This window comes from Pinus tabuliformis, chromosome 3_1, assembly GCF_031772625.1.
Source record: "Pinus tabuliformis cultivar Carrire ecotype Pingquan chromosome 3_1, CPIR1, whole genome shotgun sequence".
In the NCBI taxonomy this organism is placed as follows: Eukaryota; Viridiplantae; Streptophyta; class Pinopsida; order Pinales; family Pinaceae; genus Pinus; species Pinus tabuliformis.
Window position 1 is genome coordinate 703,310,237 of NC_142301.1, and position 17,510 is coordinate 703,327,746.

The window sequence follows — 17,510 nt, forward strand, 5'->3', positions numbered from 1 at the left end:
TACTGAAAACCACCAGACTCCACCTGACTAGAACCAATTTGATAAGGCACAAAATGTGAGGGTAGAAAAAGTTCTCCAATAAACCTGAAGACCCAACTCTAGTTAAACCTTGGCCGTTATGCAGGAAAGGGACATTTACCTTGGGTAAATCAAGTTGACTCGACCCTAGAGAAGTTTGCAAGTCAACAGAAAGCGGTGAAACAATAGGGGAAAACCCCCAAAGACTATTTGGAAAACCTCCATCACTTACCTAACAAGGTGGAGGACTAAAAACGACTTCCAAAGGCCATGATAAAGGGGAAACTAACTCGACTGACCACAAACCCATGGACCATGCCTCCACCGTGGCAACGTCTTTAGAAGATACAAAGTGCCAATACAATCCCCCATGAGTTTGATCCCTACCAGCCTTAGAATCTATGAGTGCAAGAATATTGCCGAAAATATGGCTGCCTTCAATGATACTGTATCATAGTCAACCTCTTCTTCCTCATCCATGATAAGTCCTTTATAAACACTATTAGATCAATCGCTGGTAGACCCACATCGCCTAATTGCTTCAAGGGAAAAAATGTACTGTTTGAAGAAAATCTTTGCTTCAAACCCTAGCCATCACCCCATTGTGAATTCATCACACACAATAACATATCGTTATATTCATTAATACATTATACAAAATGCTATTATCAATTCATTACATACTAAAACAACTACAATCCTCACATCCATTATATGCACTTGTTATCACACACTTGCCTTAAAAGTGACTTTTAGCCATTATAAATCCTACCAATGTCTATATTTCTCTATCAAAACAATGATACCATAAACTCAAAATATTAATATTACTTAGAAAATTAGATTGAAATATTAATCTTTGCTTAAAAGATCAAATTAAAATATTCATCTTTACTTAAAAGATTAGATTAAAATACTCATCTTTACTTAAAAGATCAGATTAAAATATTACTATTTTCTTAAAAATAAGATTAATTTTTACTTTGAAAATTAGATTAAAATATTATTTCTTAAATTAGATTAATCTTTACTTTAAAGATGAGATCATAATATTAATCCTTACTTAACAGATTTATAAATGATTACTGAAACGTATGGAATTAAATTTGAATTTTCTAACAGTGTAATCTGGCACATTTATGACAAGTGGCGCTTTTGTTTTCCAGTTATAAAATGCAAGGGATGTTGCAGAGACACGCGCGGGAATAGAACCTCGGTCAGAACAGATGTTTAACTAGGCAAATCAGATACTCAGAATCACGGCTTCCCCATCACAACTTGCAGCTCCAGATGTATTTATAACCACATTATTGTTATAAATGGTACCCATCATGTATGTTATGTTGAAGTTTTCCACTTGTTTCGAATTGCAGTATGAGGATGATTTGGGGATGGCAGAGCTTAACACAATTAAGAGTATGCTAAGACGATTTGGGGTGGCAGAGCTTAACACAGTTAAGAGTATTCAGAAGTTCAACTATTAGATTCTAGCAGAGAAAGCTACCAGAGAAGCTCTCTCTTTCTCTACTCTGTCATTGTGATGTGTTTGTGGAGCGCGCTCTGTGATGTATTTGTGTTTGTTAATGTGATGTGTTTGTGTAGCGCAGTGTGTCAATGTGATGTGTTTGTGAATGTGATTGTGATGTTCATGTCTGTGAGTCTGAGAGAGAGAGCAGACTGTGGCAGTGGTGAATATCGAGTGACTGTTGATGGTTAAATGATGCCTCTTCACAGAGAGAGTGTGAAACACCGAAAGGAGTCATGTCTTCCATTATTTTTTAATTCATCCCCTTTTTGTAATATTTTTTGATGGCTTAAATTTTTATAAACAGGAAGGAACTGACAACTCTACCGCCCCGGGAGCTATCATCCAATGAATTTCAGGGCTGCAGCAGCTAGGACTTTCCATACGTTCGGCAGCAAGGTATATACATACTGATTTCCTTTTTGGTCTTCTACTATAAGGAAGTTAGATTGAATGAAAAACAAACTTCTTTGTGTTTAGAGTTTTATAGGAAATTCGACTTCAATTTAGATATTTAAGAACTAAATTCTGAAATATTCTCTTTACTCTAATTTCAAAATCTTTTCAGTGCACTTCCATAACTACATTCCATCTAGAAATAGAGACCCAACTTGTACATAGAACAGATGACCAGATGACCTGGTTGTTTGTTTCCCAGCCACAGGATAGTGTTCAGATGACCCAACGGTTTGTTTTCCGGGCCTGGGTTAGTGGTTTGCCTGTGAGAAGTGCCCTATTGAATTTGTCCAGCAAACTGAGTTGGCGGTAAGAGATCCAATCTCAATATCTCTGCTGCGGTAAAAGATCCAGACACTGTAGTCCGGTCCGGTTCTGATAACACTGCTTTATTCCCATCATATATGTGGGAATTGTTGCCCATCATCTTGCCCACTAGGTTTGTATCGTATTTTCCACGCCGATTCTTTAAAAATTCATTACATATATTGCATTCTAGGTTTGTATCGGATTTTCCATGCCAATTCTTTAAAAATTCATTACATATATTGCATTCTAGGTTTGTATCGTATTTTCCATGCCAATTCTTTGAAAATTCATTACATATATTGCATTCTAGGTTTGTATCGTATTTGCCATGCCAATTCTTTGAAAATTCATTACATATCTGTTCACAGTGATTAAACCTACTGTAGAGTCATCAAGGCTAAGAAGCTTTTCACATTCTAGCTTGTTTTTAGCATCAACAGAATTTGGCATGTTATCTATAAAGCCTTGAAACTCTTCATCCCTTTTTAGATCTGGAACATGTCCTTCCCATTCGTCCTTGAATACCTGTTCGCAACTTTCATCATAGTGCGGTTCTTCATCATCAAATTTTGGTGGCCCATCAAAGTACATTATATAAGATCTTCTAGAGCATAAATCCAGATCAAGGTGGAAATCAGGGTTGTTGTATTTTTTTGGTACCTTCTCTATGTTTGCAATACATGTGTGTCCCTCAACCGGGGAAGCAATGTTATCTCCATGTAAGCAATGTTATCTCCATGTTGTAAATAAAATCCAATGAGGACGACAGCATTTGTTTGCATTTTCAGTTATTGGTTTCGTGCCCAATAGTTTATATTTGCATTATTTCATTAAACAAAACGAGCAACAAAACTGTCATCAAAATGATGCCCTTCATTCACCAAAGCAATGGTATTCTTGTCATCATGAACAATAACAATTCTGTCTCTTTCACCTTTGTGATCATCATTGTCACAGGTAGGGCTCCCCTCAAAGCTCACAACATATGATTTTGGATTCAACTGCATAAAGGTTTTTCATTCTTCAACTTATTTATCCATATTTTAGTCCCCTTCCTAAATAGTGCTTCATCAATGATACTGTCCTCTTCAAATTTTGGTCACAAATCCTATTTGGAAATACATCTTCACTCCTTAAAGGATTGGTATGAAAACTGTCAAATCTATCCCTTTGCTCTGAAATTTTACCTTCAACAGTATTTCCATTTTCCTTCTTAACAAACACTTGATCAAGATTATGATCCAACTTGACTTCTAGATCATTATCTTCAAGGGAAAGGCCAGGACTTCCCATTAATGCTCCGTTTTTATTATAACAAGATTTTTGAGGCAAATGAGGAGGTTGCTTTTGTTGCAGGTCCGTGGTACTTTCTTCTTCATCAATACCCTTCTTATCTTCAACAAGACCAAGAAGGCCCTCCTCTTGTAGGGTTTCCAATAAGGACTGATAGGTGTCTTTTAAAAATTTACGATGTAGGTTTTAAGCCACATGTACAATAATCTAGGGGAAAAGGCCTTCAAAGTTGAAACACATCATCCATACAAAAAGGGTTTTCCACTCATAGCATCCAACCTCCAAAGCTCCTTCAATGAATGGTGGCTTTTTTCAATGGTGACAATATGGAATCCAAGTCAGTGCTGAGTTCCCAAAATCCACATCCTTTGCAATCATGCCAATAGAACTGCAAATTTTCCCTTTAACAATGGATGCGAGGGCTCCAAGTGGTTGCTTATGCCTTTGAAATCATAATGTCACCCCACATGCAACAAGAAAACTCAGCAAGGACAATATGTCCCTTGCAATTTAAGTGAACTATCTCAACAAGGGTCAGCTTTAGTCCTCAATATAGATTAACTCCATGCTTTCCAACACCCCTATCTAGTGCAAGCCCAACTACAAGTCGATTTCAGCACCTTTAACACAAGTCAGGCCACCATCCATTCTTATTTAAATATGAGTTTTTGTAAGGTCAACTTAGTATTTGGATTAGACATCTAAGGTCAGCGTAGAAGTGCCAGGTCCGGCCTTCTTGAGTTATCACTTTCTGATTGCAGTCCTATTTTATTGATGATACATAAACACACTCAGTCATATGAACATATGTGTTTGGGTGTTCTTAGAGTTCTACTCGTAGTACTATCTTTTCGGTTCCACACCTTTCCTACAAAAGTTATTTCTCAGCTTATATCACTGCCCTTGAGAATTATTTCTCTCTTTAACAGAAATGCATAAAGAAGCCAAACCAGCAAATCTTGGCAGTGTTTCACATTCAGGGCTGAATATTAGTTTTGTGGCTAGTTCCTCACATGGATTTTGTCACACACACATCATTTTACATGACATCATCTAGGCATTACAAAAGCATAATACTGACAGCTGTGTCTTAACTGTAGGAGCAACCCCATCACATATCATCCCTCATACCTCATTAGCATCAATTCATGTCAATGTAGGGCTAAGGATGCCATACGTAGTGACTGCAACTTGGATAAATCCCTAAACCTCCTTTACATCTCTTTATTCAGTTTGTAATTTGTAATTTATCATTGGTGACTCAGACCACAATGATTATTCACCTAATTGTATTCCATGTTTCTCCATCTCTGAGAGTTGGTCAAAGATGGCCATTCTCTTGATTCTAGGGTTACACTTTTAGTTGTCATTCCTTTCGCAATAGAGCCCATTAGATCCAAGTGTTGAACTAGGGAGCTCTGGTACCACTTGTAACATACCCCCTTGATATGTACCATGTAACAAACCTGGGAGCTTTGATACCACTTGTAACATACATCCTTGAGGTGTAACATGCCTCCTTGAAAAATTTTCGTTTTTTTGTTCTAATTTTTTTGGTATGTATATATATATTTTATTTTTATTTTTATTTTCTGAGTGTATTAAATGGCTTAATTCCCTCCTTCAGGTAGGTGCCTTTCTATACTTCGGGTGCTCATCTGGTATCACCATTCCTTGAGGGACTAGGTACATTACCCATTTTAGGTCTGTGGAGACCAAGCTAATGGGTCAATTTCATGGTACTGATAGACCATGTTGATAAGGGGAGATTGTTTTGATATGAGAAGGTTCTAGTCATTATACCTACATTTCGTTTTATAAGATCTCATTGAGACTGCCCCCATTTTGTGGTGACGGCTCTATTTGCTAAGAGCATAATCCTTTTTGTGGCAGCTTGGCTTTAGAAACTCAGTTAGGGCGGTAGTGGAGTTAGTTTGTTTGTAAGTTTCTAACATCCACATTGTGTCTTGACTAATGATCAACCCACTTCCTTTATCTAAAGAGAGTATGCTTCAGATTTTACTTTAAATAAATTACTGATATAAGCTCTGGATTGATGTAGACATCATTAGTCAACTGCCTTACCTCGTTCTTAGAAACTACATACACAATATTAGTGCACCAGATTTTGGACTTCACAAGATTTTTGTGGTCTTTACACTGTTGAATGTAGTATCCAATTGTCTCCTTTGGGCTCCAATGCATCCCGTGCAAATTCCTCCCGTCATAATTAATTTGCTAGGCTAATTTTACCTTTAACTGTATCCAAAATCTAGAATCTCATGCACCCAAGGGGTTGCAGACAACTCACACATATATCAGTTTCATTTCAAGATGTAGTTACAACCTTCATAATTGGACTAGGACTGTAACAAGGTCTGAAATTCCTATAACCAAACAAGAGTTGCAGGCAGTCCATATGTACTTCAGATTCACTCATTATGATTGTGTAAACATAATGCATCCCACGGATAGGCAAATATAAACATTTAAATGTAACTGAGGGCATAGATAAGTAGAACTTAACTGGAGGCTAGGATCGGTGGTGCAATACATGTTACATTATTTTATTTCTACCCAACTAAGCCTCTCATATGTCCATTCTAGACATACAATGCACATAATACCACTATTAAGCTTAATGTGTTCAGATTAGCATTACAAGGACCCATGAGCATTAATCATAACTCGTAACGACCAATTCCTCATGTACACATTGTATCAGGGAAAGTGTTTCTTGATCCATTCCCCACGAAAATTAGCCATAATGATCAATTTCTTGCTCATTGCAACAAGGGAATTGTCTAGAATATAAAGGTATTGAATGTGACTCATCTCTCATGAGCATTGGTCATGATATCACTTAGAAATTCCCTTGGCTGTGGAAGGAAATAACTAAGGTAACCTCAAACCTCCTTTAGGTTACTAAGGTAACCTCAAACCTCCTTTAGGTTGAAGCTGGCCCTTCAACCCGGAGAGGGATCTCTCCATAAAATTCGACTACCCTATGGTCAAATTCAACTACCCTATGGTCACTGTAGTAGAAGGTTTTGTGCAATTGAGTTCAGGTGGCCAGATTTAGATCTATGGATAAATTGGTTGGATGATCTTCAAAACCATTGGGCATGGAGTCCAGCTATTAAACAAATGAGATCATAGCTCCAATGAGCAGGTTGTACAAACCATGAAAGTTACAAGTCCTTTGACTGTTTGGGAGATTTGGAAGAAAGGAGGACTGAAAGAAAACAGAGTTTATAGATGACCAGAATAACAAATATTAATGATTGATAATTTAAGAGAGGAGCATCAATGAAATCCAATCTCATAAACTAACATTCTCAGACATGGAAGAAGAAAATTATATCACAGAGAAAACACTGATAGGGAGAAGCAACACATGAATTTCCTACTAACTTCTCATTAAATACTGTGAATACATTCAAGATTGCTCAAATATATTTGGACTACAGGTGTTTCTCAAATAAAAGCCAACCTTGTTTACATATTCATAAACTGTTTATATAGTGCTTTACATAACAATTTTACAAAATAATAGTCCTCACATAATTACAGAAACAAAGATATTTTAAATATCTATCAAATTCATGTATGAAAAAGATAAACTTAAAAATATCCTGTATGTTCTAAAATAACTATAGGAAAATATGCTCACATTCAGGCGAAAGAAATATCTCTCAACTGCCTCCCTTGAAAGTAGAACAGGTCCCAAAACTGTAGTTTTAGCTTTTCTGCTAACATAATAGGTCGCTCTGCAAAATCCATCAAAACTGCTTCTTCGTTGTTCTTTTTCAACTCTGGTAGAAAATCTTTAGCCTTCAAATCTAGAAATTTGTTTATTAATGCTGATCCTTTGCCTTTTAAATCTGGAGTGGCTGTAGTTGTTTTCGCACAAGCTTGTTGACTGTCCATTCCAAACTGCCATTCCTCTTTTCCTACGATTCAATAGTTGCCGACTCATACGCCTTCAATTCTCTATATTGCCTTATCGGGGAAGTCTCTGCTTTATTGTTTCACCAATATTCCTCAGCCCTTTATTCTTTGCTCCTTGCAGCTGCCGACCCATTCATCTCTTAACACTTCCGTGTTATACTATCAGAGCTTTTATGCCCTGTAATATAGTGGTTTAACACTATTGATGCTTTTCTCGGCAGTTTAACACTCGACGCTTTTTTATATCGCAACTTTGCATATCGCACTTTTTAAATGTGGTCACATTCTTTGAGTCGCCGATTGCCAATATACGATATGCCCTGGACCTCGCCGATTGGCATAGTCCTCCGCTGTTGCGATTACTGATGTGCAAGACCTGCCGACATGCAATTGCGATATCTCTCGGACCTCCGATCACCGATCACCAATGTGCCTCGGACTACCGATCGCCGATCGCTAATATGCTCCTTGCGTCCTTTCAAAGACTTCAAACCCTTAAACTTTAACAAGCCATATTTTTGATCTAGAAATCCATTTTTGGACTTCCACATATCATTGGAAAACTTGTTCAGGGCACTTTCCAATGGAGAGGGTCTGATGTAGGCTTTGAGTCCTTCTGATGCTTGGAAAATGACTGCAAACTTCTCTGCTTATTTACTCAGATTTCCAAAAAATGTTGACAAACCTGCTATCAAGAAATTTTCCCTGTTTATTACAATTTGAAAAACTCACACTATAACTGTCAGCATTTTCCAAAAAAGATTTTAAAATGCGAAAATTTTATTGTGATAACAGGTCATAATGACCAACTACTTATGTGCTCATGGCATGAGGTGAGAGGTGAAGAAATGGCATTGTATACTATGAAATAAAATCACATGGTATCAGTTCTCACCTATGAGACTTATACCTACTTATGTGCTCATGGCATGAGGTGAAAGGTGAAGAAGTGGCATTGTATATAGTGAAATAAAATCACATGGTATAAATTGTCACCTATGAGACCTATACCCAGTAACTAGGATTTCACAGGAGACCAACTACTTATGTGCTCATTGCATGAGGTGATAGGTGAAGAAGTGGCATTGTATATCGTGAAATAAAATCACATGGTATCAATTCTCACCTATGAGACTTATACCTAGTAACCAGGATTTCACAGCAAGGTCACGCCACCCTTTCAAGGTTTCTTAGCTCAAATGACGCTTAACCATGCAGTTTTTTTTCCCATAGTTAAGCATACTTGGTATTCTGTCCCAATCCCACTTGCAAAAATGGTAGCAAGTGTTGTGCATCAGGAACTATTCATTCAAAACTCCCTCTTTATTTAAGTTAATATTTATTTATTGCTCAACATCAATAGGTGGCAATAACAACAATATCCATTAGGTATTGGCAAGTGTATTCAGTCTGAAAGTGAAGTTGGAATTCCATCAAATAGTTCTACATTGAATGTTATTGTGTACATGCTAAGAGTGGTGGAAAGCTGGTCCAGATCTAAGATAGAAGGGTTGGTTCTTAAAGGTCTTACACAATCTATGTAACAACAATTCAACCCCCATATGACATCATACCCAACCAACCTTAAACATTGTGTCCTGTCCAAGGTTAAAGTAACTATAATGCCCAAGTCATGCGATGTCAACATATGGTGTAATATACTATTAGTTTGCAATAGTATTCCGTGACAAACAACTGGCCCCAAGGATTATAGAGGGACAACATCTATTAGAATTTTGGGCCCTCATACCTAGGACAAGGCCATCCAATTTGATAATGACGGGAATTGTGCAATGTATTTGTTATCCTTGTAAGAAGGTTAGGTATAGTTACCATCCACCCCCTACTTGGAACTAGCTTCTTTATTCATATGTAGACCCACAAATGTAGATGCACAAGGGAGGCTTGGTAATGCAAGGAACCTCCAGAAACAAATTTTAAATTTATGCTAAGTCGCGAACATATCATATGAAAACATAGCTAATACATGGAAATACCAGGAATTGACTATAACAGACCACAATTATTAGTAATTACTAATTAGTATATATCAATTTGTGCATAAAGCAAGCAATGTCAATTTAGATGGCTTGGAAGCAATAAGTTATGTCTAAAGCAACTAGGGAAGCTTGACCCTGACATTGTGAGGTCTTTCAAAGTGGTAGACACCTGGAGATCTAGTCTTAAGGAGGCCTGTCTGTTGTTTGTTAATGTATGTACGCCATCCAACATTTATAACATACCACATCTGGTTTGATCAGACATTTCTGATTAACATGAGTGCTTATACAACAATGTAATCTTGTGTCCTAGAACAATTAGGTATAGTAGGAACAACATAGGAGCACTTGGGGCAACCTAATTAATAAAAACACTCAGCAAGGTGTGACTTGGACTGGGCATTGGGATCAGGTTCATGATTTTCCTCCCAACCATTGACAAACTGTTAATAATGCAGTTGCCACCCCCTAGCATATGAAACTTGTCCCCATGTCCAAACCTCAAGGGGTTTCAGAGGTCTAATTCGACCTCCCCCTTCTGGAAAAAGGTACTCTATTGTAGGCTGGTCGAGGGACTCCATAGGCAAACACCTCCACCAACCAACCAATGAGGGGTTCCAGAGGTGAGAATCTCCGGCCTCGCTCAGTTTAGGGACTCCAAAAGTAATCCACCTCCACCCAACAGCTAGTGAGGGGATCCAAAGGTGAGAACTTGCACCCTCACCCAGTTTTGGGATTCTAGAGGCTTACCTCCACCCCATGTTTGCAGCCTCAGTAGCTTGGTTCTTCAGTAGCTCCACCCAATGTAGGGAATCCAGAGTCTACTGTAGTTTGAGTACCTAGTGAGGAGACTAGTCTAGAGTAGCCAAAGGTCCACAATCTCCACCCACTAGTCATTAAGGGATTTCAAAGGCAAAAGCCACCACCCACTTCTGCAACAATGACCAACAATTACTTTCTAATTCCCTTTAAGTAATGCTCTTACAATTATGCATCTACACCTATTGTGATTAGAGACCAAATATTCCATGAGGTTTAAGTCTCATCCCTCGTTTGAAGTCTCTTGCAACTTTCACAATTGTTTCTAGAATACTGTTAAAGTCTCAGGGATTCTATATGTTTGTAATAAGTCCAGATATTACACAAGTTTAGAAGTACACGGAGCATCATATAAATTAGGGCATAGGCATTCTTGATGGTTTTAATAAATCTAGGTATTAAGAAGTTCAGTTGTTTTAGCTCAACCAACTATCAATTCAATGAAATTCTTATCTTGTTAGCAATAGGAATTGAACATTCCACAAGAATCGTGCAAAACAACAAGCTAAGAGAAACGAGTCACACCCTTTTCAGTATCACAACATTTCAATAAGAGGTTAGAGGAATAACACGATAAAGCCAGGCGACCACTATCTAGGAATCGAGAGCATACAATGGTTGCAATAAGGATGGAGTGACATCTAGAGTATAAACCATGGCCGCAACTATTCGACGGAATGGTGAGATGGTTGCACAATTAAGTAGCCTGTGCGTTTAACCTTTTGTTGCAAATTGCACATTCCATCGCATGCCTTCTGTTGTGGCACAATTTACCTTTTGCTGCGAACCCCTTCCCCTTCTCTATTGCCTTCTACCTCACTCACTGCCCACCTTTGCTTTTGGTTATTCGTGTCTCCTCCTCCTGATTCCCTCCTTTTCTACTATTCAACTCCTACTCCTGTTGGTTAGGGCCCAACCTTGCTGGACTAGCCAGAGGTTTCCCCCTGCCCCTGCTTAACCTTGTCATTGTTGATGGGTTTGGAGGCCAGTAAATTTTATGCCATTTGGCCTCCCTCCCTTTCCTTGGTTTCCATTTTCCCTTTTCTCCAAGCTCGTTCTCGGCTCGACAATATGTGAAGGGAAATCTCCTCCACTAGTTGCTAAAAATCCTATAATATCTACCAGTGGTTGGAGAATCCTTAATTGCATGTGGACCTCATGCCTTCGAGCGTATCAAAGTTTATCCGGTATCGCTTGTCGAATTATGGTTGGAGAATCCTTAATTGCATAGTGGACCTCTGCCTTCGAGCGTATCAAAGTTTATTCGGTCTCGCTTATTGAATTATATGCATTATATCCTGTTGGTATTCAATCATATGTGCTATATCCAGTCCTAATAATAATATTAGGCTTATGACCTTAATGTGCACCTCATACAAAGAATTGTTTATTCTTAAATAGTGTCAGGCTTATAACCTTAATGTGCACCTTATACGAAGAGTTGTTTATTCATAAATAGTGTCATACTCTACTGTTGTTCCTTTTCCCTAATTGGTGTCTTGAATTGGGTTAGTTTAGTTGTTAAGAATATTTTTCAGGGTCATGTATACCAAGATAACTAATAAGGTGTTCACAATAGCCATACAAATGTAACCTTCCATGTATATATCCGAAAAATAAAGGTATTTATAATATCCATACAAATACAAGGTGACCAAGACCTCATTCACATTATACATGCATGTACCAAAAATCGGGATCATTAGCACAATGTCTACCTATTTGGCAAGATAATTGGGGTCTTTACAACCCCTCCCCCTTAGGGGAATCCTTAATTGCATGTGGACCTCATGCCTTCGAGCGTATCAAAGTTTATCCGGTATCGCTTGTCGAATTATGGTTGGAGAATCCTTAATTGCATAGTGGACCTCTGCCTTCGAGCGTATCAAAGTTTATTCGGTCTCGCTTATTGAATTATATGCATTATATCCTGTTGGTATTCAATCATATGTGCTATATCCAGTCCTAATAATAATATTAGGCTTATGACCTTAATGTGCACCTCATACAAAGAATTGTTTATTCTTAAATAGTGTCAGGCTTATAACCTTAATGTGCACCTTATACGAAGAGTTGTTTATTCATAAATAGTGTCATACTCTACTGTTGTTCCTTTTCCCTAATTGGTGTCTTGAATTGGGTTAGTTTAGTTGTTAAGAATATTTTTCAGGGTCATGTATACCAAGATAACTAATAAGGTGTTCACAATAGCCATACAAATGTAACCTTCCATGTATATATCCGAAAAATAAAGGTATTTATAATATCCATACAAATACAAGGTGACCAAGACCTCATTCACATTATACATGCATGTACCAAAAATCGGGATCATTAGCACAATGTCTACCTATTTGGCAAGATAATTGGGGTCTTTACAACCCCTCCCCCTTAGGGGAACACCGTCCTCTGTGTTCTATGACCATAAACAAAATATGATAAAAACAAATCTCACCATTAGATTCATCTTGTCGAGATGATTCTGGTAATATAAAAATTCGCCTCAAGCAGGTTCCATAACCATATGATATGGCATTACACTTAGTTAAAATGCACTCATTATTGGGCTTGTCAAGAAGGCAATGTTTAAATTGGTCTTCAAGACACAAGGTGAGATGATCATGCATGGTTATTGTGACCTGCGTAGACTGTAAAGGACTGGACCATAACAGGCATATTTGAATTGGAAGGGAATGCTTAGAGCTTCTTGACATCACCGTATACTGTTAGATGGAAACTTGCAATGTATCTCCAATTGGGCAAGCGTCACACATTTTCTATGTTTGGTCATTTGACTCCAGTTGTCTGTAGGTATAGACAAATATGTCTAGTATCTGTCCAGTTTGCCCTGCGAGCTATGAAGCCATTAAAGTACACCTTTGCATATGTTCTACTGATGGATGGATACACTCAATTACACCATCTGATGTCAGTCCCTTTGATTGAACTTTATGTATTAATTTGACTGTTAGATATCTAGCCTGCCTGTTGAAAAGGCAGTAGCTTGTAGCAACTTTTGATTAATGTTATGAGTGGTTCATGACAGTCATACCTGGCTCAGGAACTATTATGCCAATATCCTATGGTAATATTAAAGCACGACAGCACCTACATCACCCTTGAGGAAAGGGAAGCTTCTAAAGCGTTGACCATTTTAAGCATTTTAAAATCAGGTTAATTGATCTGTCATATTAATCTGTCCTAATCAACGAGAAAACAATATTGGTACAGATTGATATTAACTTCACAGCCTTGCACTTACCATCATATATTTGCGGGCTTAAGAAAGTTGGGGAAACTATGCTAGGGTTGGTACTTTGCCATCTTAAAGTGAAGGAAGAAGTACCTGAGCAGCATTGGTGATTCTTCCTAATTCCACTTGGCATTTTACCTAGTGGAGAACTTGCACTCACTGTGAGAGATCCAGTGGCTATACTTCCAACCTGTTGTTTCCTGCAAATCTGAGTCAAAGCCTCTAACCGTTCTGGGTGCTCGTACCTACACTCTCACACTCCAAAAACTGGTGCAACGTGGAGTATTACCGTGAGATCTTCATGGTCCAAACTGTCTCTGTTTCACAAGAGTTCTTTGATCTTGGAGTCTAGGACTGCTTCCTCCTTTAATGTCTAACCTTTTGAGGGTTACTTGACATTCTCCAGCGTCACCTCACCAGTTTCTATCCACCCAAACCATAATCCATGTAACGTCCATAGGGACATATTTGGAGATCATTTGTAGGTCTCTAAGGTAGACCCTACTTCTGTTGTTGAGGTGTACTAGACCCTTTTGGTCTTTGATGTCGAAGTCACGTTCCAGATTTGAGAGAAGATGGCTGAACCTCAGAAGCCAGTGTGGTCATCTAATTACTCCAATGATTTTACCTTTATGTTTGGACGGTTATTTGAGTTTCCAGAGAGCTGCAATGGGGCAGCACTCTTCACATTAACTCAACTTTGTGGTCTTCTGGCAAGAAGGTTTATTACCTTTATGGATGAACTCTACAACCACTATTGTTGCCTCATATGTATTACAGCTTCATCTATTAATGACCTATTTCTGGGTGCAGATGAAGGAACACTATAACTTGGAGAACTTTTAGTTTTCAAAGGAGGCATCCCACAATTAGAGGCTTTGTTCAACATGAAGAAGCATGGCAGCCAACACATATTTCATGAGCCTTTTTTGTTGGAGATATTTAAGGATGTCAGAGGGTCACTAGTCCAAGACGAGGACTCCCAATTTTCATTGATTTGATCCTTCCTCAAATTTTGGATTTTTAAATTGCCAGGCATATTTTATTATTATTAGTTGGAGGAGAAAGTGCATCGAATTTCTGGGAAAATTAGTTGAGGAGATTGAGGAGTGGTATATTTTATTGTTTTACCTTGTGCAAATTGTGGATCTGGAAGTCAACGTGAAGAAGCATAGTAGTTAGCACAAGCTCAGAAAGAAAGCTTGCTCAAATAACAATTAATGCCACCATAATGTACATGTTGTCTTTCAAGAAGCTATGAATATTGAGTATTTACAGAAGATGCCACATGATTTTGTGTCCATGAAACAATATGAACAATCAGTTTAGATTAACTTAACTCAAACAACTCTTTAAGGTGAAGTCATTGCAGAGTGTAATGACATTGGAAATTTTTGTGTTTCCTTAATGAATCTATTTTAAACACGTACTAGGTTCTCAAGATTCATGGAGATAAGGGACTTTAACCTTATTTCTGACTCAACCTACAACTGCTATTTGCATATGCAATATTTTGATAACGCATTGGACCTATTTCTCCATAGCTTGTCAAAACTGGAATAGGATGTATCTTGGTATTGGCATTTCATGCTACCAAACAGGGAAAATTGTAATGATCAAGCTGCACTATCCAAAGCCAATGGTATGGATCCTTTGAAATACAAGGTTGTGGCTTCTTATACACTGGTTGGTTTAGCCACCAAGAGGACATGTCAAGTCTGTATTGCATTCCAGCGTGCATTGAAGACTTATGCCACCCAGTCTTTAAAGGATTTACAATTCCTCTGCACCAAAGGGTTGACATATGTCTCCCTCTCATTTCCTGCCTTCCTGAGTTATCACCTTCTGATTGCAGTCCTATTCTATTGAATACATAAACTACATAAAAACACCCAGTCATATGGACAGATGTGTTTGGGTGTTCTTAGAGTTCTACCCGTAGTACTATCTTTTCCTTTCGGTTCCACACCTTTTCTACAGAAGTTATTTCTCAGCTTATATCACTGCCGTTGAGAAATATTTCTCTCTTTAACAGAAATGCATAAAGAATCCAAACCAACAAATCTTGGCAGTGTTTCACATGCAGGGCTGAATGTTAGTTTTGTGACTAGTTCCTCACATGGATTTTGTCACACACATAATTTTACATGACATCATCTAGGCATTACAAAAGCATAATACTGATGGCCATGTCTCAACTGTAGGAGCAATCCCATCACATATCATACCTCATACCTCATTAGCACCAATTCAACTCCAATAGAACAAACATGAAATTCATTATACATGTCAATGTAGGGCTAAGGATGTCATACGTAGTGACTGCAACTTGGATACATCCCTGAACCTCCTTTACATATCTTTATTCAGTTTGTAATTTGTAATTTATCGTTGGTGACTCAGACCACGATGATTATTCACCTAATTGTATTCCATGTTTCTCCATCTCTGAGAGTTGGTCAAAGATGGTCATTCTCTTAATTCTAGGGTTACACCTTTAGTTGTCATTTCTTTCGCAATAGAGCCCATTAGGTCCAAGTTTTGAACTTGGGAGCTATGATACCACTTGTAACATACCCCCTTGAGGTGTAACATGCCTCCTTGGAAAATTTTCATCTTTCGTTCTAATTTTTTGGTGTATATATATATATATTGTTTTTGTTTTTTCTCTTATTCTGAGTGTATTAAATGGCTTAATTCCCTCCTTCAGGTAGGTACTCTTCTATACCTGGGGTGCTCATCTGGTACCACCATTCCTTGAGGGATTTAGGTACGTTACCAATTCTATGTCTGTGGAGACCGAGCTAATGGGTCAATTCCATGGTACTGACAGACCATGTTGATAAGAGGAGATTGTTTTGATATGAGAAGGTTCTAGTCATTATACTTGCAATTCATATTATAAGATCTCATGGAGACTACCCCCATTCTGTGGTGATGGCTCTATTTGCTAAGAGCAGAATCCTTCTTGTGGTCGCCTGGCTTTAGAAGATCGATTAGGATGGTAGTGGAGTTAGTTTGTTCATAAGTTTCTAACAACCACATTGTGGCTTGACTAATGATCAACCCACTTCCTTTATCTGAAGATTGTATGCTTCAGATTTTACTTTAAATACATTACTGATATAAGCTCCGGATTGATGCAGACATCGTTAGTCAATTGCTTACCTCGTTCTTAGAAACTGCATACACAATATTAGTGCATCAGATTCTGGACTTCACGAGATATCTGTGGTCTTTAGACTGTTGAATGTAATAGCCAATCGTCTCCTTTGGGCTCCAGTGCACCACGTGAAAATTCCTCCTGTCATAATTAATTTGCTGGGCTAATTCTACCTTTAACCGTATCCAAAATCTAGAATCTCATGCACCCAAGGCCTTGCAGACAGCTCACACATAGCCTTCATTATTGTACTAGGACTGTAATGACGTCTGAAATTCATATAACCAAACAAGTGTTGCAGGCAGTTCATATGTACTTCAGATTCACTCATTATCATTATGTAAACATAATGCATCCCACGGATAGTCAAATATAAACATTTAAATGTAACTGAGGGCATAGAGAAGTAGAACTTAACTGGAGGCCAGGATCGGTGGTGCAATACATGTTACATTATTTGATTTATACCCAACTAAGCCTCTCATATGCCCATTCCAGACATACAATGCACAATATTCAGATACCACTATTAAGCTTAATGTGTTCAGATTAGGGTTACAAGGACCCATGAGCATTAATCATAACTCGTAATAACCAATTCCTCATGTACTCAATGTATCACGGAAAGTGTCTCTCGATCCATTCCCCACGAAAATTAGCCATAATAATCAATTTCTCGCTCATTGCAACAAGGAAATTGTCTAGAATATAAAGCTGTTGGAT

General features: G+C 38.0%; 1 protein-coding gene across 6 annotated transcripts in view; it reads left to right on the plus strand.

Annotated features, from left to right (window-relative positions):
* The first annotated feature begins 1,177 nt into the window (after positions 1–1,177).
* LOC149189101 (uncharacterized) overlaps positions 1,178–17,510 on the plus strand; it is a 123,889-nt gene continuing 107,556 nt past the window's right edge. For 3 of the 6 annotated variants that reach the window (XR_016256325.1, XR_016256327.1, XM_089413150.1), the window contains exons 1-2: positions 1,178–1,472; positions 1,851–1,942. Coding sequence is in view for 3 of the 6 variants with exons in the window: in XM_089413150.1 (XP_089269276.1) it covers positions 1,892–1,942 (51 nt within the window). In the remaining 3 variants the exon portion in view is untranslated. Of the gene's footprint in view, positions 1,943–17,510 lie in introns of all 6 variants that reach the window. The other 3 variants (XR_016256326.1, XM_089413152.1, XM_089413151.1) reach the window with 2 other exon arrangements.